Here is a 23,148-nt window from a genome sequence, read left to right as displayed (position 1 = left end):
CTGGATTCTTGAGCAAGGTCGAGGGTGTCCGGGCTTCGGAGGAAACGTTGCATGAAGCAGAGTTTGGAAAGAACCTGGGAATTTCCCCCGGGGGCCCTCGCTGTACTTGCTGAGTCTTGCAGGGTGCGACAAAGGTCCGAGTGGGGAGCTGGCGCGCCCGCCGGGAAATTGAATTTACCTTGAGCTTGGGAGTTAAAAGGAAGGTCACTACGGGATCAGCTGTCTTTTAATGTCAGGTCTGGGCTAGCCAGGAGGGAGTGGATACAAGTCGCCCTCAAATAAAAGCGAGAGTTCAAGCACCTGTGCTTCTCTGCCCAGTCGCTAGCTAGCCCTGGAGAAGGAAAGCTAGACTGTGTTGTCGCCCTAAATGCAGGGACTGTAAGGAAAAGAGGGGCGTGTCTTGCGCAAGGTGAAGGCGGACACCTGGGCTCAGGCGCGCCAAGGGCGGGCGCTAGGACCCGGGCGGCGCACCTGTTGGGTGGCGGGGGCCCCGCCCGCCCTGCGCCGGGGTCGGGGTGTGAGCGACCGGAGCGCGGAAGAAGGTGACGGCCCGGCGAGGCTGCGGCGGCTGCCGGGCGGCGAGGGCGGCCCGGTGCACGATGGCAGAGCTGCTGTGGAGCCTGCAGGATTCCCAGATAGTCGCCCGCTTCCAGCGCCGCTGCGGGCTCTTTCCGGCGCTGGATGAAGGCCCCCAGGAGAACGGCGCGGGTCCCCAGCAGGATGCGACGCGCGGCTCCGAGATCGGGCATCGCCCGGCGGCCAACGTCAAGGGCGGCGCGGAGCCGCCCAATGGGCTGCGAAGAGCGGCGACGCCGCAGGTAACCGCGGGCAGGTGCTCGCCTGGGAGGGAGGAGGGGACAGCCGCTCCGCAGCCTGCGGACGTGCAGGTCCAGGCGACTCGGCGACGTGGGGGACAGGCGTGCCCCAAACCAGCCCGGTGGAGAGAGCGCCGTCCCGGAGGCTCCTGGGGGTCCGGCGGTCGTGTGTGGAGGGGATGGCCTTGGGGGTCCAGCCTCCGGGATGCCATCCTCTAACCCTGCCAGGTGGCCACCAAGTCTTTTCAGACTTAAATCGCTCAGAGCCTTTAAAGGCGGTCTACTTAGAGGCTTTCCATTTTAATGAATACATTCACCTTCATGTATGTTCTACCGAATCTGTCGGAGTTACGTAACTGAAGGAGTGGGGATGTCCTTGGCACTTCCCCTCCCGGGAACTCTTAGTTGCCGCCCATCCCCCTCCCCTGTCCTCGCAAATGCGGGTGTTGTGGGGCTCAGTTGTCCTACGGTGCGCTCTGCCGACTCTCGGGACAGAGCTTGGGTTTCCATACTGCTCCTAAAGAGATTTATGGCCTCTGACAACACCTCCCTCTCGCCCCCTTCTGCCTGGTGGGTCTTTCATTAACCGGCACCGATGGCTTTTCACAGATGCTTTGGGGAGAGACGCTCACCGCGCTCTCCTCTAGGCGTCCTGAGTGTGGTTATACAACCACTGCAGCTTTGGGGAAACCAGCCTGTGTCGTCGTCGCAGTGCACAGAGACTCCAGGCAGAGGGACAGACAGGCTGCAGACAGCTGCAGGGGGTGCCTGTCTACCCTGGCACCTGCAGAAGTCTCGCGGGGGGGTGGGGTGCTGTCTACCCTGGTACCTGCAGCCACTGACCTTTTGCTAGGCAAAATAACAAGTGTGGCAAGTAAGAACAGTAATTCCTTTTTCGTTTTTCTTTTTAAAAAGTCACATTTTCTTTTCTTCCTAGAAGTTTCTGGTGACAAGAAAGCAGCGCATCTTCATGTATAGATGTCTAGATTTAGTAAGTGAGGAATTATGAAGAACCTTGATATGAACCTGAATATGAATAGGCTTTGAATTATAGAATTCATTTGGGAGGGTGGAGGTGGATTGTGTGTTCCATTACAGAAAAATCCACCTCTATAATATTTTATCTCCTTTTATAGTCCTTTCTTTGTCCTATGTGAAGTTCCAGGAACTTTTAGTTGAGTTTGCTGACCCCTCCTTTCTTCTTGTGATGTCTTAAAGGGGGAATAGCCAGAAGAAGTGTTTTTCATTGACATTTTCTGTGCACACACACATTCACACTCACACCCACAGGTGGATGTGTAGGCTGCTTTCTATTGCTCTCTTCTCACACTTCTACCCTGTTTCTTGAATTCAGGAAGCTGAAAAGAGTGCATTTTTTCACTAGTGTTTTTCAAACTGTTTTCCACATTACCCTTGGTAAGGTAACCTGAAATTCTGGAGTTGCGCTGTCTTCCCCTTTAAAAGCAAGCCAAGAGGACTTCTTGCCTCTTTGCTGCTAGTGCCTTAGGTGGCTGGTAAGCCCAGGGGTAGGCTTGCCCTTCTGGGCCAACACAGCACCTCACTCACACAGCAGGTTGTGAAGAAGCAAGACAGAACCCAAAATCAAGATAAGAAATCCCTGTACTTGGTGATAGTGGGGAGGGGGAATTAACTCAAGAGCATTTGATAAGGGAGAGGTTAATAAATGTTCTTAAAGGTGGATCAGCTTCAAGTGACTTGAGAAGATTAATACTTTACTAGGGACACACAGGAAGTTCCCAAAAGGAAATGACTATGTACCTGTTCCTGGATACATAATAGGATTTTTTAAAGGGCAGTTGAGAAAACTCTTTCCTATCAACCATGACTCCCCCTCTGTCTTGGGCCTTTGCCCACTTGCCTCAGTTACAGGTGCCTTCTCCAGATACCCTCCACCCACCCTTGAGCATCAAGGTCAGTTCCTCCAGAGGTACCTTCACCGACCTTGCAGGCTAGCTCCCCCTTTATGGACTCTCTTTGCCTCTTGTATATTTTTTCCCTGCAGTATAATCACATTGTGTAAATGTGTCTTTGTGTGGATATCTGATTATTCCAGTCTCCTCCTGTAGAGGATAAGCTCTAAGAATGCAGGAAATTCTTCTGTTCTCATTGTTTTCTTCCCCTGGTTATGCACAGTGAATTTTATGAATATTTGAATACAGATTACAATAAGAAATCAATAGATTTTTAAAAATTAAATAATGATTACTGAAAAATCAAATGAAAAAACAAACAAACAAACAAATGGTTGTCCCAGAATCTAGAAGGCAACCCAAAGACATCCATTTAATACCCTGCAAACAAAAGTAAACTTTCCTTCACTTCAATAATTTTAGACCTCCATGAATCTAATTTACCTTCCACATTTTCTGTTTTTATTTAAGTCCTTAACACTGCACAAATATGGAATGATTAAAGACTTCCTCTATAAATTCTTGTAACACCACACACTGCTAGTTTAAAAATTAACTATGTCTCTTACAAACTAGGGCTGGGCTGGGCTCGCACAGACCTGTTGTTGAATACTGAACTGGGATTTAGGGATTGCCCCAGTAAATATGAGTTCTGAAAGGTTAGGTGACTTGGGACTTCCCAGTTTTCAGCACAGTCAGGGAAAGCCAGATCTTTTGACTTCCAAGTCTGAGCTTCTTCCTACTGTGCAGCTTCTAAAACAGCACCTCACTGTGACTGATGTACTGAGGAGGTATGAGCTCTGAGTCCTGGCTGGGGCAGGGTAGAGATCAGGTAGAATGAGAAGGTATTGTTTGCAGTTTGCAAAGGTAGCCAATTCGCAAGATTAACCATCTGAGGGCATTCTTGGTAGTCACCTTGAGAAGCAGGGTCCTGAGTAAGAGACACAGAACCTAGAACCTGCTGGGGAAGGCAAAGACCCTTAAGAGATTGTGTTGATTTGTTCTGGGGTCACGTCAACCTTGGATGCAATGTCATTTTGATTTCTAATGTCTTTGCTTACCCAAAGCAGTTGTATTTAGTGAGACTCTCCTGGGTTTCCCACCATCATTATATTAGATGAAATATGATCTTTCCAAGTCTCACTCTACTCAATAAATACTTGTTTGCTAACTGCTCAGCCATAGTTCTAAAATTGGGTTGGGGAGGGAATCAAGGGTAGGTTGCCTTTTCAAAGTCTTTGCATTCTCATTTCTCTCCTGAAATATTTGGGCCCCTCCAAGTCTGTTGATCTACAAAAATCCCTCCCTTGAATTTACTGACTTGCTAAAGAGCAAAGAATACATTCTGCAAAGGAAGAGACTGTGATCTGCCTCTGCTTCTGCCTCTGTATCATTTGTATTTCTCTGGGCCTCAGTTGTAGCATCTGCAAAATGAACAGTGAAAGAGAACCATAGTAATATGGCTATATTGTCACGTAGAGGAGCTTTAAAAGCAAAACAAACAAGCACTGTGGAGTGTCCAGGTTAGAAGTGGTACCCAGAAAAGCCAGCAAACAGGTAAGAAGCTCTGAATTCTCTTATCCTGGGACCCACCCACTTCAGTATGAGGGGGAAGTGGCTGGAGGCAATTGTCACAGCAGCTGTGATGTTTTGGCTTCACTGTAACTAAACTTGCCAAAAGATCAAACTACAAATTGTGATTGCCTATGATCTGATGTTTGAAATGGTAAATGAGCCACTCTGAAAATGTGCATTTGATCTTTTTTTTCTCTAGTCACAGATACCATCATTATTTAGAGGAGAAAACTTGGGGAAACACAAATAAAAAGCTTAATTTATGCCCATGTGCCACTGCCCAGAGACAGTCACCTGGGAAACATTCAACCTGATTTATGATGGCTTAGTATTACTCCATTACCTGGACATCCTATATAATTTAATTGGCCTATTGCTGGGACTTTAGATTGTTTCCAATCTAAATAAATTGTTTCCAATTTTTTCACTAAAAATAATAACATCTTTATAAAAGATGTTATTTTATAACATGTCTTTCCACCTCTCTTTGGTTATTTCCCAATTTAAATTTCCAGACAGGGAATTGCTGAATGAAGAATATGCATATGTTTTGTCTTCTAATAAACATTGCCACATTTTCCCAAAGGAAGAGTGTACCAGGATAAAAAGCTATAAGCAGATTGTTACAGGTTTTCCACAGTCTTCCCAGTCTTCAGTTATTAATACGTTCTCTAATCTTTGGAGAAATAGGCCACTTTTACTTGTATCTCATTTTTGCTTCCTTCATTTACAACCAACATTTATTGTTCCACTATTATGTTTCTGGCATAGTTGTTAGTCTCAGAGATACAAAGATAAAGAAAATGTAGTTCCTGCCTTAGAGCACCCCAAATAAAATGTTACAACACACAAAATACTAGAAGCTGAGTGTGGTGGTGTGGCCTGTAATCACATCTACTGGGAAGGCTAAGGCGGGAGGATCATAAGTTCAAAGTTAACCTCAGCCACTTAGTGAGACTATCTCAAAATCCAGACTGGGGTTTTAATTCAGTAGTAAAGTACCCCCAGGGTTCAATCCCCAGTTCCAAAATAAATACATAAGTAAATAAAATATAAAAAAGAAATTAAAAAAGAAACATACATTGTATTCTACCTATGGGGAGGCCACACATGGCTCCCTATTTCTTAAATGTGGACTGAACATAGTGCCTTCCAAAGAATACAATATGAAAAGGGGAGGGGCAAATAATTTCATGATGTATACACTTGATAGATATCACCCTGGTGATCAAGGTTGACATCAATAGTGAAAGTCATGTTGATAGTATGTACTCTTGATGCAAATTGAAATTATATGCTCCTGATTCATACTGAGAGGCATTCTACAGAATTCTGCCAGTACTCCTCAAAGCTGACAAGGTCATCAGAAATAAGAAAAGTGAGAAATTGTCACAGCCAAGAGGAGCTTCAGGAGACGTGATGGCTGAATGTCATCTGGACAGACTGGGAACACAACAAAATGCTCATGAGGTCAAAACTAGGGACATTTGTATAAAGTGTGGGCTTTAGTTAACAATAATGTATCAGTTTTGAAACAAATATACCATATTAATGTAAGATGCTAATAATAGGGGTAACTGTAGAATATATGGGAAGAATGTGGGTCACGTGGAAATTTGACACCATCTTCTAAATTTTTCTGTAAATTTAAATCTGTTCTGAAAAGCACACTCTATTGAAAGTCATATAAAAGAGGAACTAATCAAAGGCAGTCCAAATAGCGGATCACTTACAAATATGCAAAAAGGGTGGGAGAAATCATCATGGGAGGATGGTACATCCTGGAGAAAGCAACTTCAGCCTCCATGTTCAAGGAGAGGGAAGAGGGTCCTGGTAACCCCAGACCTCAAGAGAACTGAGGTCAGAGAGGTGCCCTGACAGGAGCCAAGAACTAGAGTAGAAAAAGATGGACCTGGGATATCCCTTCAAGGTAGAGTGCTTGCCTAGCATGTGCACAACTCTGGGTTTAATCTCCATCACCACTGCCTCCCCCCACATAAAAGATGTGGAGAAAGGTAACCATCAAGAGCAATGGGGGACGTACATCTCAAACTCCTGCCATGTGCCCTCTTTCTCACCTCCTGCCAGTGCCCCCCTTTAGCCAAATTCTATCCGAAGACAGGGAGCTTGGGCATTGGGGTGATGCTGTTCATAAAGGTGAACCCTCCCCCAGGAAACGTACTGGTAGACCTGGGAAGGTAAATAGAGACACCCCAGCACAGGCTGCATAGAGAACCCCTGTGGTAAGCTGGCTGTCATGCTGGGCGAGAGCCAGAGTTTTAGGCTGAAGCCTTAACGTGGATCTCTGCAGAATTTGGACTTCATCCCACGGACAGGGTATGACAAAACAGTTTCATCCCTCCAGCCAATCAGAATTGGCAACTTAGACCTCTGTGTTAAGAAGGGATCTTGTGTGTCTCTGTGGGGAAGAGGGTGGGATTGGGGGGATGCCTGTGTGGGGATTTACAGGGCTTTGAGTGAATCCTTTAAGACAGTGATGTTAGAAACAGCAGCAAAGATACAAAATCAAACTTTAGTGTCAGTTTTGGGTTCTTCATGATACTTTGAGTGTCTCTCTCATGCAGCGAGCCCTTAGGAGGAAAGATACCACAACTGTCAGTTGCCATCTTTTGAATCATGGAACTTCATTTTTATGGGTACAGGCTGATTTGATTAGGGGTCAGTCCTTGAGTCAAAGCATCCAGGTGGGACAACATCCTGCACAATGGCCTGGCATGAGATCATCCATCTGGGATCTGCAGGTTGGATAGTGACTAAGACTGCTGAGAGCCACGGCTGAGTCTGTATGGCCCCTGGCATTTTGCCAACAGTATTGATTGACAGGCGCCTCTGCCTGTCCGCCTCTGCCGCAACTTTTGAGTTCTCGCACTATTTTGGAGTTCTCGCGGGGATTTCCGGGGATTCCCCGAGAGTTCCCATTGGTTGGGGAAGTGCAGGAGGAGGGATTTCCGGGAGAGATATTTCCGGCTGGGGGTTGCTGGACAAGCCTCGTGGCGCGTTCGGGAGGATTCCCCGGGAGCTGTGTGAAGTGTTTTCGTGCAGTTTAAAAATAAAGTTTGTTCCTGCTTCAGTGGCTCGTGATTTGTGCCCAGCCAGACTGCGGCATAAGACAATTGCATTGTTCCTACAGGGAGTCAGAAAGCAAGATCCAGACAAAGGGACATAAAAGGTAGATGCTGATGAACCTCAGAGAAAAAAAGTGGGAGGCCACTGAACAGAAGGCTTGAGCCAGAAAAAACAACAGGAACACGGAAACCAGGGGCAGAGAGGAAAGTAGAGAGTGCACAGCATGGCACAGGCAGATGGGAAAATTCCCGGTGCAGAGAGGAGCTGAGACTTGAGTATGGTGGATTCCAGTTCTGAGCATGAGTTGCTAGAGGAACAGTTGAGTTTTGAAATAGAATGGCTCAGGGGGAGCCTGGCATGGGCACAATAGCATGCCTCTGTAATCTCAGCTAGTTGGGAGGCTGAGAAAGGAGGACCACAAGTTGGAGGCTAGCCTGGGCAATGTAGTCAATCTCTGTCTCAAATCAACAACAACAAAAATATCAATGCTTAGGGGGACCTTGGGAAAGGTAACTGGCCATGTGGCATCTGGCACTGTGCCTTACTTTTTGAGGACTTACCTAACAACCACCCTCCCACCCCCACACTGAAAGTAACCTTTGAAGGTCTCCACCTGAAACCAGAATATGCTGATTTCTACTTTGAAGGATTTGCACATATTTTCAATTAGATCATTATTTCTATGACCTCTATTGAGCTGGGAAATGGTGGGAGGTTCAAAATGGCAGAATAATGTGGAGAGTGGGCGGGTCCCTCTGCTCACCTGTGTAGCTACAGGGCCTACCATGTGCTTGGAACGGGGCAGGTACATAATACTACCTATTGAACGGAAGAGCAAGAGCTATGTGAAACTTTCCCTTTCCCTGCTTGGCATAAATGTCACCTGCTCCTCTGATGATGGGGTTCTGGGAGCTGATTTTTATCCCTGAACACTTTACCTGGCTGGGTCTTCTTTTAGCTTGATAACTGTTTTCAGTGTTGACTCCTTTTAATCCAGCAACAATAAAAGGTTTTGATTAATGAATAACTTTTTCATTGCTCTGCTTTCTTCTTTTGAACATTACGAAGGAGAGTACAGGCATTGTAAAAAGTCACTTGATGGTGAAACATCTATTGAGTTAAAAATGTGGCTAAATCACCATGTTTTAGCTGGCTATTGACAGCAAGCCTAGGCTAACATTAACTCTCTTGACTTGGAATTAAGATGTCAAGCTGGGGAGTGATATTGGCCATATTATATGGTTATGTAGTGTGTATATATATGAATATGTAACAATAAATCCTATCAGCATGTACAACTATAATGCGCCAATTTAAAAAAATGGGGAAAAAACACAGATGTTAAGACCTTCACTTTTTCAAATCTATAGCACTTCTGTTGCTATAGATTTTATTAATGATTAAATCCTGTGTTGCCCTGATAAGGAGGACATCCTGAGAAAGGCATCCGTGCATTTTATGTAGCACAAAGCTTTCCTGGGAGAAAAGCACTGCTCTGGTTTCCAGGCAACACGTTTAGAGTGCTCCTGTCCATGTTAGGAGTCTATGAAAATGCTGAAATTTGGGACATCCGCTGGTCTTTGTTGTTCTTCTCACCTGGTGAGATACACTCCACATGTTGAGAAAATGAAACTTTGAAAAAACTCCAGTCAAGATCATGGTTCAGATTTTTGTCTTCTCATCTTGCTTCAGACATGGAATGGACTAATAGAGACAGTGTGTTAAAAACAGTGTGTGGGGGGGAAATCCCTGAGCTTGGGGCCGGATTAGATGGAAAGGAAAGGGGTGAACCACCTAGGATCTGGGTTTGGGAAAGGAAGCAATGGCTTCCTTGAACCACTTCAAATAATAGCCCCCCCCCCCCCCCACACACACACATCTTCACTCACACATTTATACTTCTAATTTATCTGTCTATCTATCTATGTATTATTTTAAGATAGGGTCTTGCTAAGTTGCAAAGGTTGCCTTAAACTCACAATCCCCCTGCCTCAGCTGTCCATGTTGCTGAGATGACAGGCCTAGGTCACAGGGACCTTTTAGATATTTTTCATTTAAAAACAAAACACAGGTTCATTGTTGCTTTAAATAAGGCTATTTATTTAGTAATTCTGTCTTTACAAGAAAGAATATTTCTGTAATATCTGGGTAGGTTTTGTTTTCTTTAAATGGCAAAATAAAATTATTTCTGTAGAATTTTATGGAAGACAGCAGATCACAGTAAATCCCAGGGATGTGGGGAAAGAAAATAATGGAGAAAAAGTTTCCTGGGGATAATGTGTTGGTAGCTGCAAGGCCAGGGCTTAATTGGTGGAGAAAGGCCTTAGGTGAATATTTTCTGGTTGCAGTTTTAAAAAACCATCCTTTCTTGCTAAATGACTAGAAAGGTAGCTGTGAAATAGAGCATCTCAGATTTTGGTAAAATTGCAACAAAGGAGACTGTTGGAAGTTAGTTGTTCTTTCATTCTGAATTCTTACCTTTTGATGGTTTTTCACTAAGAAGTTGCTACATTTTTTAAAAATAAATATTTAAAATTTTTTCATGGTGCCGGGGATTGAACCCAAGGCCTTGCACATGTTAGGCAAGAGCTCTACCATTTACACTATATCCCAGCCCAATTTCTACAACCTTTAAACATTAAAAGTAATACATGCTTACGTCAGAAATAGTGGCTAGACATCTGTATCCCCATAGCCAGCACCCAGGTGAAGAAATAGAACAGTCCCAGAGACTCGGAAGGCTCTTATTGGTCTTACCAGTGAATGTCATACTCACCCCTGCTCACCATGGTTTTTTGCATCTTCTTGAACTCATGGAGTTAGATAGGATACGTAGCAGTAGTTGTTTGACAATTATGAAGTCTATATATTTTTTTCTTGGTGCCAGGGATTGAACCCAGAGGCACTTAACCCCTGAGCCACATCCATAGCCTTTTTTATTTTTTATTTTAAGAGAGGGTCTCACTAAGTTGCTTAGGGCCTTACTAAGTTGCCAAGGCTGGCTTTGAACTCATAATCCTCCTGCCTTAGCCTTCCAAGCCGCTGGGATTATAGGTGTATGCCACCAGGCCTGGCATAAGTATCCCTTTTGCTTCGAATAATATTTGTGTAATTATGAATAAAAAGCAACACCAAGTAGTATCACCTTTAAATTTTTGTAATTTTCACTTTCTTTTGAAATAACTTTAGGTTTTTTAAATTCTGCAAATATAGTCAAAAATTCCTGACCTAGTGTTAAAAATTCTTCTAATGTTCGCATCATATAAAACTATAGTATACCGTGTGTGGTGGCCCACACTATAATCCCAGCTACTTGGCCTAAGATAGAAAATCTTCAGTTCAAGGCCAACCTCAATAGCATAGTGAGATCCTGTAAGATAATAATAGTGAGATCCTGTAAGATAACTATCTCATTAAAAAATAAAACCATAAAGTACAATAATCAAAAAAGGCAATATTATTTAATCTAAGGACTTTATTCATACTTGTCCAGTTGCCTCCCAGTATCATTTGGCTATTCTGGGTCCTAGGTTAGAATCATAAATTACATTTAGTTGACATGTTCCTCTAGTCCAGTGTGGATCAACTCTTTAGTCATTCTCTGCCTTCCCTGACTGACCTTGCAAAGTCCAGGCAAGTTATTTGCATAGAGTCCCTCAGCTTGGGTTTGCCTGTTGTTTCCTCTAAATTGTAGGCAGGTTCTGCATCGTTGGAGATTCACAGGAAGACACTGCATCCTTATTAGTGCATCCTATCAGGAGGCACATAGTGTTGATTTAGTCTATTGTCAGTGATTTTAAAAAAAAATTTTTAGTTGTTGATGGACACAATACCTTTCTTTTTTTAATTCATTTTTTTGTTCATTTTTATGCGGTGCTGAGGATCTAACCCAGTGCCTCACATGTGCTAAGCAAGTGCTCTAACACTGAGCCACAACCCTATCCCTTACCAGTGATTTTTAAATACCTTTGAAAGAGTGTTTTCCAGATTACTGTCTTTCTCTTTGTAATCAATACCTATCTTACATGCTGGCATTCTGAAACATTATAAATATCTTTTATTTTCTCTCCATATTTGTACCCAGTAATTTTAGCATCCATTAGTGAAGAGTTCTTTGAAAAAGTAATCTGCCACCTGGGCGTGGTGGTGCATGCCTGTAATCCCAGCTACTCAGGAGTCTGAGGCAGCAGGAGTGCAAGTTCAGGGACAGCCTCATCAACTTACAGGGACACTGTCCCAAAAGAAAATTAAAAGGCTGAGCATGTAGCATAGAGGTAGAATATTCCTGAGCTCAACCCCAAGTACAAAAAAAAAAAAAAAAAAAAGCAAAAAGTAATCACCAATTTGATACCTACATGAAAGTATTCCATTATTTTAGTTTTGTGGGGTTTTTATCTCTAACAAGGTGATATGTCTTTCTTGTTTAGCAGACACTCATATTACTCTTTTTGTGAATGACCCAGGCATGTACTTTGCCCACGTTTTCCGCTGTGATTTTAGTAAAGTTTTTTGTTGTTTTTATTAGTTTCTATGTTTTTAATTTGTTCATTTACACATCAGAATCCTTCACTGCGTCTCACTTAGAAAAAGCTTACAACCTTCATATATTTCTTATCTTTCAAGTGGAAAATATTTGGATTCTGAGGGCAAGAAGGGAAAAACAGGCATGGGCACCTCCCTTGCAGCTATCTCTGGATTTAGATAAGCCACACCTGGTGCCCTGTCCTTTCCCCTGTACCTTCAGGTAGGGGTTCTCATTTGTGTCCTGTGATATGCGTAACCTTGGGCAGGGTTTGGGGCTTCTGATAGGGTTGGAGAAAGCATACATTCCCTGTACCCCAAGCCAGAAAGGAGTATATGTCTAGAGGGTATGAATATATGTCACAGAGTATGATTGTATGATATTGAAACAAGAAAAGAATTAGTTTTGTGGTCCTGCAAAAGGTGGCCAGCAGCTCCTGAGTCCTCACTTGAGTTCTAAGCTTGTTCTAGTCCTCTGGCCTCCTCCAGAGGCCCCAGGACTGCCATGTCATCTCTTCTTGTCATGCTTACATGCATGATGTCACACGCAACCTCAAATGGACAGAATGGGATGCCTGTCCTCAAAGGTTATTCAGAGTGAATTTCTCAATAACTCTTACTTCTGGAGAGGGGGTGGACTGAGATCCATTGGTCACTTAATCTTGCCTCCATCTAAGCCCATCTGACTCCACATGTCATATTTTATTGTTCCCAAATTTTGCCCCTTAAGGAATCGTGTGAATTTTTTCCAACATAAGGGGTTATAAATGATCCAGCCTTGATTTCTTTCTCTTACCCCTGAATACCACTGTGGGAAGAGAAGCAGGACTTCCCACTCTGATTCTGAGTACCCCCTGGTTCAGGCAGGTACACCTGCATAGATTATAGTGCCTGTAAGAAGTTACAGTTAGAAAAAAAAAAAAAAAAAGAAGTTACAGTTAGGCCCATCAATACAGCACAGTCTCTTAGATTTAGAATTATTTGGTAATCAATGCTTTCTCTCCTCCACCCCAATTGACGCTGGGCTCAATTGACTCACCAGGTAAATCAATAATCAATCATGGAAAAATGTTACTTTTGAAAAGATAAATTTGTTTATTAAATACTCCGCAGTTACACTCCTGGACATTGACCTCAGAGATATGAAAATTTATTCACATAAAGATCTGTACCTGGTCATCCAGGCAGCTTTATTTGCAATAGCCAAACACTGGAAAGAACCAGAATATCCCTCACTATATGATTAAATAAACTGTGATGCATCCAAACCATGGGATACTACTCAGCTGTAAGAACTGTAGTGATGATCCACCCAATAACCTGGGTGGATCTCAAGGGCATTATGCTGAGTAAAAAAAAAAAAAAAAAAAAGAAGAAGAAGAAGAAGAAAAAGACTGATTTTAATCCATCCGAGTTATTGGTACCAAGAAGGTCTATGTGGCGATGGGGTAGTTTATATCTTATATGCAGTGCTGGTACAATGTCAGATTCCTTGTTTTGATATTGTGCTACAGTTTGTAAGATGTAGTCATTTGGAGAAAATGGATGGACAGAATACAGGACATTTAGTACTTGCAACAGCTTATGAATCTATCATTATTTCAAATGATTTTTTTAAATCAATACTGCCTTTCAAGAGTTGGTCCTGCTCTTTCCCATAGCGACTGCTGCAGGCTGTCTTTGCACACTGTGCAGGAAACACAGAAGAGCATCTGGGAGCTTTTCCTCTGATCTGCCTCTCCCAGGGTCATTCTGTCACAGGAGCCTTGGGGCCTAGTTTTGAACGTCCTGCTCACAGGCCTCTGTTATCTGCCCAGGTAGAACACAGAAGGGTTTGAATGTACAAGAATAAAACATGTACATTTGTAATTAGCTTTATTTTGACAATCTTGTTTCATAGCTGGAGGGGGTTTATTTATTTATTTTTAAAATTATTTGGCATTTCATTTTGTCAAACTGCTTTAATCTGGTATTGCAAATAGGTCAAAGTCTCACATTGTATCTTCAGTCTCCTTTCTGCTTATTTTCTTCCTTTGTAGAAAGATGTTCAACGTCATTAACCTTCTTCTTCACCAGCCACAGAATGTCTTTGTGCAGCCCAACCGTCCCTGGGAGCTAATGCACGCCCCTTCTTTAGCCACCAAATCTCTAAAAAATCATCCACAGTCTACACTGTCTTCTGCTCTTCCACCTGTGTTAGTTCCTGCTGCTTGGTTAGCTGGAGTAGGATGAACTGAGATGAAATAAAACTAGGAGAAAGTGTTTAGCATGAGATAAAAATTTTACAGCTTTCTTTACCCATGTGTAATTTCATTGAGAATAGCTCATTTTTTAAGTTAGAAATTGTGAAAGAATTCTCTTCTGTTAAACATAAAACTCAGATTGTTCTTTAAACTGTACTCCAAGTTGCAAGGGCAGGCAAGGGCAGGGGAACTGACTTGAGGTCAACAGTGTCCATTCCCCAAGTGGTGGAATTTGTTTGTTAGATTTATGTTCTCCCACACATAGTTCTTATTGCCTTATATATTATCAATATATAATCAAAAAAGGTCTTTTCAGCTATATTATAAACAGGGAAAAAATTAATCACAAAATTCAAAAGATGTCAGGAAAGGAGTTAAAATTTCTTGAATTTCTGGACATGGAAACATACACAATGTATCTTGTTCAACCAAAAAAAAAAAAAAGATGTTAAAAAATGAAGTTTATAATGTGACCCAAATTTTAAAACTGTATTTAGTATATATTAAAATGTATATTTTTAAAAGAGCCCCAAGGAGTTGAACTAAATATTGCCAGTGGTTCTCACTGGGTTTAAAATCTGTTATTTTCCTATTCATGCATATCTGCATTTCCTGCATTTTTAAAAACAATAACAAAAATAACAAGATCGTTTTATGTTTAGAGAAAAACTAAAACATTTTTATTCTATAAAAATACTCCTGTGAGCTGGTCATGGTGGCACATGCCTATAATCCCAGCAACTCAGGAGGCTGAGGCAGGGTGATCACGAGTTCAAGAACAGCCTTAGCAGTTTACCGAGGACTTGTCTCAAAATGAAAAAATAAAATGACTGGGGATATGACTGAGTGGTTTAGTGCCCTGGGTTAAATCTCCAGTACAGGAAAAAAAAGGCTCATATGAGGACATTTTTTATTTAATTTTGAAGACTATTAGGTAGTCACCAAGATTACTAACATATTAGAACTTAAAAAATTACCATTGATGTCTTTGTAACAAAGTCCCCCAACTGTACTGTTTGTGATCCTTACCTTGAGGGAATATTTACTAAGCCACATGAAGTATTCCAGTAGCTTCCTTAAATGAAACAAAATGGTACCCCAGGTCTTTGCACAAAGACCCCATGAGAAATTATAATACATCATTTTGTACTTTGTCCAAACCAACACAGAAAATGCCAAAAGCTTGAAATGCATAAAGTTCTTCTGTACTCATGGGAATTTCCCAATGCATTGAAAAATTTTGGCTTTGAAAAGATCTCTTATTTTCTTGGCCCAAAACGTATTCTTCGAGAGTTCAAAAACATCTTAAGAAAAGCAGATGTCGAGTATTATACCATCCCTCCTCCTACTAGTAAATTTGGGGCATTTATTTTTACTTATTTCTTAAAAAGTTGCTTTAGAATATCTCTTTTTTAAATTTTATATGTGATATTTTTATTTTATTTTTTTATTAGTTTATTTTAGCTGTACATAACACCAGGGTTCATTTTAACAATTATACAGACATGGAAGATAATTTGCTCCAGTTCAGGCCCCATTACTGCCCTTTTCCCTCCCCTTCTCCCTTCCCTCTTTCCTCTCATCTATTCTGCTGCTCTTTCTTCTATTTATTTAAATATATATTTTAATTAGTGCCTTGTAGATACACATAAATATGAGATTCACTGTGGTACATTCATATATGTACATAGGGAAGTTTGCTCAGATTCATTCCACCATTCTTCCCTTTCCCTATCCCTTCTCCCTTCCCCTCAGTCCCCTTCCTGTACTCCAGTGATCTCTCTTTTATTTTCTTGCAATCCCCACTCCACCTCCGCCACTGTTTTTCCCTTATTTTGAACTAGCTTCCACCTATCAGAGGAAACATGCAAACTTTGACTTTCTGGGTTTGGCTTATTTCACTTAGCATGATGGTCTCCAGTGCCATTCATTCATGGGACAATGCCATAATTTCTTTCTTCTTTATGCCTGAATAATATTCAATAACTAAATAGATACTTCTGAAAAGAAGAAATGCAAATGTCCAATAAATACATGAAAAAAATGGTCTGATATCTCTAGCAATCAAGGAAATGCAAACTGCAAATCAAAACTACAGTGAGATTTCATCTCGTTCTAGTTAAAATGGCAATTATAAAGAATACAAATCATAATAAATGTTGGTGAGGATGTGGAGGGAAAGGTACACTCATACATTGTTGGTAGGACTGCAACCACTCTGGAAAGCAATATGGAGGGAGATTTCTCAAAGAACTAGGAATGGAAACACCATATGACCCAGCTATCCCACTCTTTAGTATGTTTCCAAAAGATCTAAAATCAGCAGCACAATTCACAATAACCAAGCTGTAGAACCAACCCAGGTGCCCATCAACAGATGAATATTTCTTTTGGTTGTTATAGGTCATGGTTTTAGCTGTTTGGTCACCTGCAGGCCATGTTTGGGCTTGTTTGAAATAGGATCTTAGTTCCCCTTCATCTGGTATTAGTGATTGAAGTCAAGTGAAATTCAATTTGGGTACATCTTAACTATCATTTTCACATACTCAATTGGTTCTCAAACGGATGGTATACGAATTTATCAATATTATTGATTAATTAATTAATAAAACAATTACTGCAAGGTAAGATGGCACATGCCTATAATCCCAGCTACTTGGGAGGCTGAGGCAGGGGGTAATACATTGGAGGCCAGGCTAACACATTAGAGAGACCCTACCCCAAAAATAAAATTTAAAAGGGCTGGTAAAGTATCCCCAGGTTCAATCCCCAGAACTGAAAAAATAAAATAAAATCTGATTCAAAAACTAAAATAAAAGGATTCTCTCTCTCTCTCTCTCTCTCTCTCTCTCTCTCTCAACTGAAAATTCCGACACTATAATCTTTTTTTCATGTTACTAAAGAAATTTTAAATAATTTGTAGATGATTTTTATATAATTTTAATTGGAGCTGCATTAAAACTGTAGATTAATTTTGGTATAATTGACCTCTTTATGTTCTGGAGTCTTATCTCTGAACATGGTGTGTCTTTTCACTCACCTAAGTTGGAGTTTTGTTTGTTTGTTTTCTCAGTGCCAGGAGCGTAATCAGGTCCTTACATATGATAGGCAAGTGCTCATAGAGCTGGACCCCAACACTCCATTTACCTTGTGTGTGTGCTTTATCATTATACATAAGAGTGGAATCCCCTATGCTATATTTGCGTCTGCACTTAGCATACTTTGTTCAATCTCATTCCCCAGCACCTTCCTCTTTCTTCTCTTCTCCCTGCTGTTGATCCACTTGTTCTACTCTACTGATCTCCCTTCTACTATTATTGTCATTATCATCATTATTACTTTATTTTAATTAGTGCATTATAATTATATATCAGTTTTACAATTTTCTCCATAAAATCTTGCTAGATTTATTCCTAAGATACTCTGTTTTCTGTTACTATTAAAATAATATTTTGAAATCACATTTTATGTTTTCTACTGGTGTGTAGGTATGCAACTGAATTTTGTGTATTGACTTGACAACCTTGTTAAACCTTTATTCTAACAAGTTGCCTCTTATTTCTTTCGGATTGCTATGAAAGCAATCAAAAAACAAGTTTTGTTACTTCCTTTCCAATTCCTATATCTTTCTTATCTCCCATCTTACTCCACAGACAAGGACTTCTGTATAGTGTTGTGTAGAAGTGGTTTTGGTGAACATTCTTGTTTTTTATTTTAAGGAAATAATTTTCAAATTTCACCATAGAATATTGCATTTGACATAGATTGTTTCCTTTTACAGCTTGTTTACTGAGAGATATTTTTACGGATTATTATCAAATTTTACTGAATTGTTTTTTGTTTTGTTTTGATACCTAGAATTGAACTCAGGGGCACTCAACCACATCCCCAGCTCTATTTTTTGTATTTCATTTAGAGACAGCGTCTCACTGAGTAGCTAAGTACCTCACTGTTGTTGAGGCTGGCTTTGAACTCAAGATCCTTCTGACTTAGTCTCCCGAGCGGCTGGGATTACAGGTGAGCACCACTGTGCCTGGCCTGAATTCTTTTTTATCTGGTGAAAGAATCATACTTTTTTTTTCTCCTTTAATTTTATAAAAGGGTGAGTTGATAGAGGTTTTCTGTTATTGGGCCTACCTTCTACTTTGGGTTAACAGTTTTTGTCTTTATATAGTCAATAGCAATATTTAGTGCTTATATCAGAGGTAAAAATATTACCTAATAGGTTTTTTGGCCCTAGCACATTTTTAAAAGATCTATTTTCCCTCTTCTTACCCTATTTGGCTCTGTTGGTTGTGTTTTTCATAAGCACAGAAAAAAATCAGACAACTTAACCCTGTAATTCATTTTCATGTATTCATGAACATTGGCCACCAGTATTGTAAACTTTGCTTAATGATACAAATATCCTTGAACATATATAATACCCTGTTCCTAACTTAATAACTAAACGAGCTTCTTTTGCCTAAGAATCCAAAATATTAAAAAATAACGTGTTTTCTTTTTGCAATGCGTTTCAGTACTGATATTTGAACTTCAGGTTATCTTGCAGTGTTTGGATTCACTCTAATGTAATGGAGTAACATTGGAGGATATGACTCAGAGTACTCCTAGCTACATCCCTCCTCAGCAGCCACTGTTTTATAGTGCGCAGTATTTAGAAGATTGGCACGAGAGCACAGAAAGAGTCAATAGCTCATTCAGAGTGGAGCTTGGCCAAACAAAACCTGAAATTTGAACGATCACATATTGAATAATAGTCTTATACTAAGGAACACCTCAAAAGAAATTGTCACATTTGCATGTGGTGACCTTTATGAATCACACTTGAAGATGACATTTTTAGTTGTTCTCCCCTTAAAAATTGTCACAATTTTAAAATTGAAAAAATACTACCAATGGTAATTGTCTTGTGAAGTAGAAGTCCTGCACCATGCAGTGAAGGTATACTTGGCTTTGCCTTATGAGTTCTTTTTTTTTTTTTTAATTTCAGCTTATTGTATTGCTGAAGGAAAGGATTTATGGGAGATCAGCATAGAGAGAAGGAATAACAGTGACTTTCTTTCCCACTTTTTTTCCTTGCTATTTTTTCTTTCTAATAGTTCCTTTAGAGATCTGTATTATGGCAGGAGCAAGTATTGCTATGGTTTGTTTTCCCTTTCTTCTGTTTGTAGACCCTCTGTTCTGGTGGTGTTGGCTGGCTTGTCTGCTGACAAGATGTTGGTGAGCCTTTCATGGCTGCTGTTGCCCCTGGCAGCGCACCGTGCCCTGAGCTGTGCTCTGAACTGTGCTGTGCTCTTGGGGAGGCAGTGGCATGGGCCAAGAGGGTCTTGGCTTCTTAACACTTTGAGCCATGGCACATTCGACATATCACATGACCTCTACCACAGTGGTTTTCTTATCTGCAAAACTGGAGAAAACAATACACCTCCTAGAGTTCTGAGGTGGAAATAAGATCACCAGTGGGATGCCAGCACATAGTGCCAGGCATCAGGTAGGTCCTCAGAGGCTATTTCCATGGTCAACTCTTCCATCCTCCCTCCACCAATACTGTTGCTTCCATCACACATCCCTTACCTGAAATGTTTGGAACAAGAAGTGTTTCAGATTTGGGTGTTTTTTTTTTCCAAATTTTGTAATATTTGCATGTCTATAATGAGATACATTGGAGACCCAAGTATAAACACAAAATTCATTTATGTTTCATATACACCTTTGTACATAGAGGCTGAAGTTCATTTTATGCAATATTTTTGGTGTGCAGGTGGTTGGACTGGGACCCATTACATGAGGCCAAATGTGGAATTTTCCACCTGTGGCATGATATCAGTGCTTAAAAATTTTCAAATTTTGGAGGATTTCAAATTTCAGATTTCAGTTAGGGATGCTTGACCTGAACTTACAACAACAACTGCTACTACTTATGCTGCTATTGTTACATTTATCCAATGGTCTTTTCTGGAATGAATTTCATCTCTTTTGTGGGGTGTGGGTGGTGGAAGTGAGAGGGCTTGGCTCAGATAGGCAGTGCAAATCTAGTTTCTTATGCCACTTCAAAATGCTAATCTCTAACATTTGGGTCAATCGTATGTTTTTAAAGGCAGCATACTGAAGCGTTTTGCCAAATTGCTTTCCAGGATTTCTATAGCAGGGACTTTGGAGGTCTTTCTTCCAATGGTCTATGGCACCCAATCATTTGCCATAAAAATATCTTTCCAGTTTCTGCTTCCCCTCATCTGGACTTACTGTGTGCTGGACAGTGTCTTAGAATATTTCTTGTCCTAAGATAACAACGTTAATATTCAGCTAATATCCACTAAGTACCTATGATGTTCCAGACCCTGGATTAGAACTTGAGCCCCGCCGGGGGCATACATGCCTCTGTTCCCTGCTCATGAAGAGCCCTCAGTCCATCCAGGGAGGGAGGTGAACAGTTGAGCTTAGCATATGGACAAAAAGGACTATTTCTCTCAGTTCATCAAAACTCAGCTGAACAGGAGCCTCCTTTCTCCAATTCCATAATGCCCCAGAAGAAAACACTAAACCAACATTTTGAAAGAACTTGCTGCTAAGACTTCTGATGGAAATTAGAGGATTTGAAACTAAGCAAACAGAATTCGGTACAGCCGAAGGTTTCAAGGCTCAAAAAAGGCCCAAGAAAATAATACATGTGGACTTCATATGAGGAAGAAATCCTCAGAGATTTTTTTATTACAATATATGACATATGGATTTCATGCTTAACATTAGAATATTATAAGTTAAGAGAATTTTAAAACGGGAAGAGAAACTCTGAGCGTGGGTAATAGGATCAAGTCTCAAGGATGTGGTCTCCCAGACTCCTGTTAGGCTCCGGCCAAGTTCCTCCCCCAGGAGAGGGTTAACTGTTCAGTAACCAGGAGCCGAGGAACCTTTACTGGTCCTAGACTACATGCAGAGTTAGGAGAACAGGGCCGCTCCCTGGAGCCCCACGTGGTCACTCTGTGAGGATGAAGATGCTAACTGACTACTGCTGCTGGGACCTGGCTCTCTGAAGTCACTGGCCCTCCGTGAAGCTCAGAGCAGGGGCCACAAACCAGGGCCTGGGGACTGAAGGTTGACCATGTCAACCTTTGCTTTTTTCATATCTGGTTTTAATAATGGGATCTTTCTAACTTTTTCTGGCTTCTGTTTTTTAAGAAAATAGAAGCAAGTCAGGCATGGTGGCGCACGCTTATAATCCTCGAGACTTAGGAGGCTGAGGCAGGAAGATTGCAAGTTCAAGGCCAGCCTTAGCAACTTAGTGAGGCCCTGTCTTTAAATAAATAAATAAAGGCTAGGGATGTGGCTCAGTGATAAAGCACCCCTGGATTCAATTCCTGGCACCTAAATAAATGAATAAATAAAAGCTGTTCTGGTTTGCATTCCTACAAAACCACAGAGGCTGGCTTAGAGTGGCAGGTGCTTTCTTCTGAGGTAGCAGGCTCACTGGGTCCTCACACACCCCCGTGTCTTATATCTGCAATTGCTTCCAGGATTTGCATCACTGGCTTGACGCATGGAGACATCTGAATTTGTTCTTTTTGGCCTAGAAAATTCCAGAGAGAGGGAGAATTTTCAGGGCTCCTAAGGTAGATGCCCTGTGCTACTTTGGAGTGAGGATGCCCCATCTGATGCTCCTGTGGTGGTCCCCAGAGGAGAGACTTGGAATCCCTTGGGGGGGATTAAGCCACAAAGCCACTGCTGCTGATGACATATTGTGGAAAAGGCTAACGCTTGCTGACTTGCTGTGAGATTTTTTGTTGTTGTTCTGTGCCTGCCCTGTAGGTACAGGAGGCTTCAACTTCGTCCTTTACTCAAATCTTAGATGGACCTACTGTCTGCCTGGTGCATGCACCAGCCAGAAGCTCCATTCTGGACGAGGCTCGTGAGAAAAGATACAGTGGGTTTTGCAGAAGGTTAAAGGTTTGGATTATCAGACGAGACGGAGCAAATGCTCCAGAAGCAGACCGCCACAGAGTAAGGACCCGCGGTGGGACTAAGCATGCCACGTGGAAGAAGCCTTTAAGAAACCAGACTAAAGAGCAGGGGATGGAAAGGCGTCTGGTCAAAGCTGAGTGCCTTACACCCATCTGTATCAAAAATACTGCATCTAGCCGGATTTTCTAATTTAGGGTTTATCTTGCCATTTTCTGCTAATGTAGATACTATAATAAATATTTATGTGTGTATCTTTGTTGATTTGGTTGGGAGAATCCAGTAGATGGACAGGACTTGGAAATGGATTTCTTCTTTGTTCCTCATATCCAAACAAAGCTCAATATTTTGGGACTAAGAATTTGGGATGATGTTATTGGCATAGATGAGAAAATATGGGGAAAGGGAGAATCATGATGTGAAGGAAGACGATGAACTCACTCGGTAAAGAAATCTTGCTAGTAACAGTAAGCTTTGTTAAGGGTTGCTTGACTTTTTTTTCTTTTTCTCATGTAACTGGAGTCTAGAAGTTGGCAAGTGTTGAAATCAGCTCCATAATGGCAAGTACTCACACTGTTTTCGCTTGTTGCTTCATGATGCTAAGAAAGCTGCTGTTGTGCCAGGTGTAGTGGTGCACGCCTGTAATCCCAGTGGCTCGGGAAGTGGAGGCAGGGAGGATTGCGAGTTCAAAGCCAGCCTCAGCAACTTAGTGAGGTCCTAAGCAATTCAGTGAGACCCTGTCTCCAGATAAAATACACAAAAGGGCTGGGGATGCAACTCAGTGGTTAAGCACCTCTGGGTTCAATCCCCAGTACAAAAAAAAAAAAAACCTGCTGTTGCTTCTGTTATCAGAATCGTGTTCAAGTTAGGAAGAAGGTCGAAGTAGTGTGACAGTGGCTATATCCTTTCTAAATAAAGAAAACAAAAGCAGGACAAGAAGACACCACACACACACACACACACACACACACACACACACACACACACCTCACTGACACAGCTAGGTAAGATAGCCTCCCT

The 23,148-nt window shown here is 41.5% G+C and overlaps 1 protein-coding gene across 1 annotated transcript in view; it reads left to right on the top strand.

Annotated features, from left to right (window-relative positions):
- The first annotated feature begins 599 nt into the window (after positions 1-599).
- The window catches only part of Sgpp2 (sphingosine-1-phosphate phosphatase 2), a 106,301-nt gene continuing 83,752 nt past the window's right edge, over positions 600-23,148 (top strand). Inside the window, exons 1-2 of the mRNA XM_027942029.1 lie at positions 600-674; positions 5,717-5,737. Coding sequence (XP_027797830.1) covers positions 600-674; positions 5,717-5,737 — 96 coding nt within the window. The remainder of the gene's footprint in view (positions 675-5,716; positions 5,738-23,148) is intronic.

Source organism: Marmota flaviventris, chromosome 11 (genome assembly GCF_047511675.1).
Source record: "Marmota flaviventris isolate mMarFla1 chromosome 11, mMarFla1.hap1, whole genome shotgun sequence".
Taxonomy (NCBI): Eukaryota; Metazoa; Chordata; class Mammalia; order Rodentia; family Sciuridae; genus Marmota; species Marmota flaviventris.
This window is presented reverse-complemented; position numbering and strand designations above follow the sequence as displayed.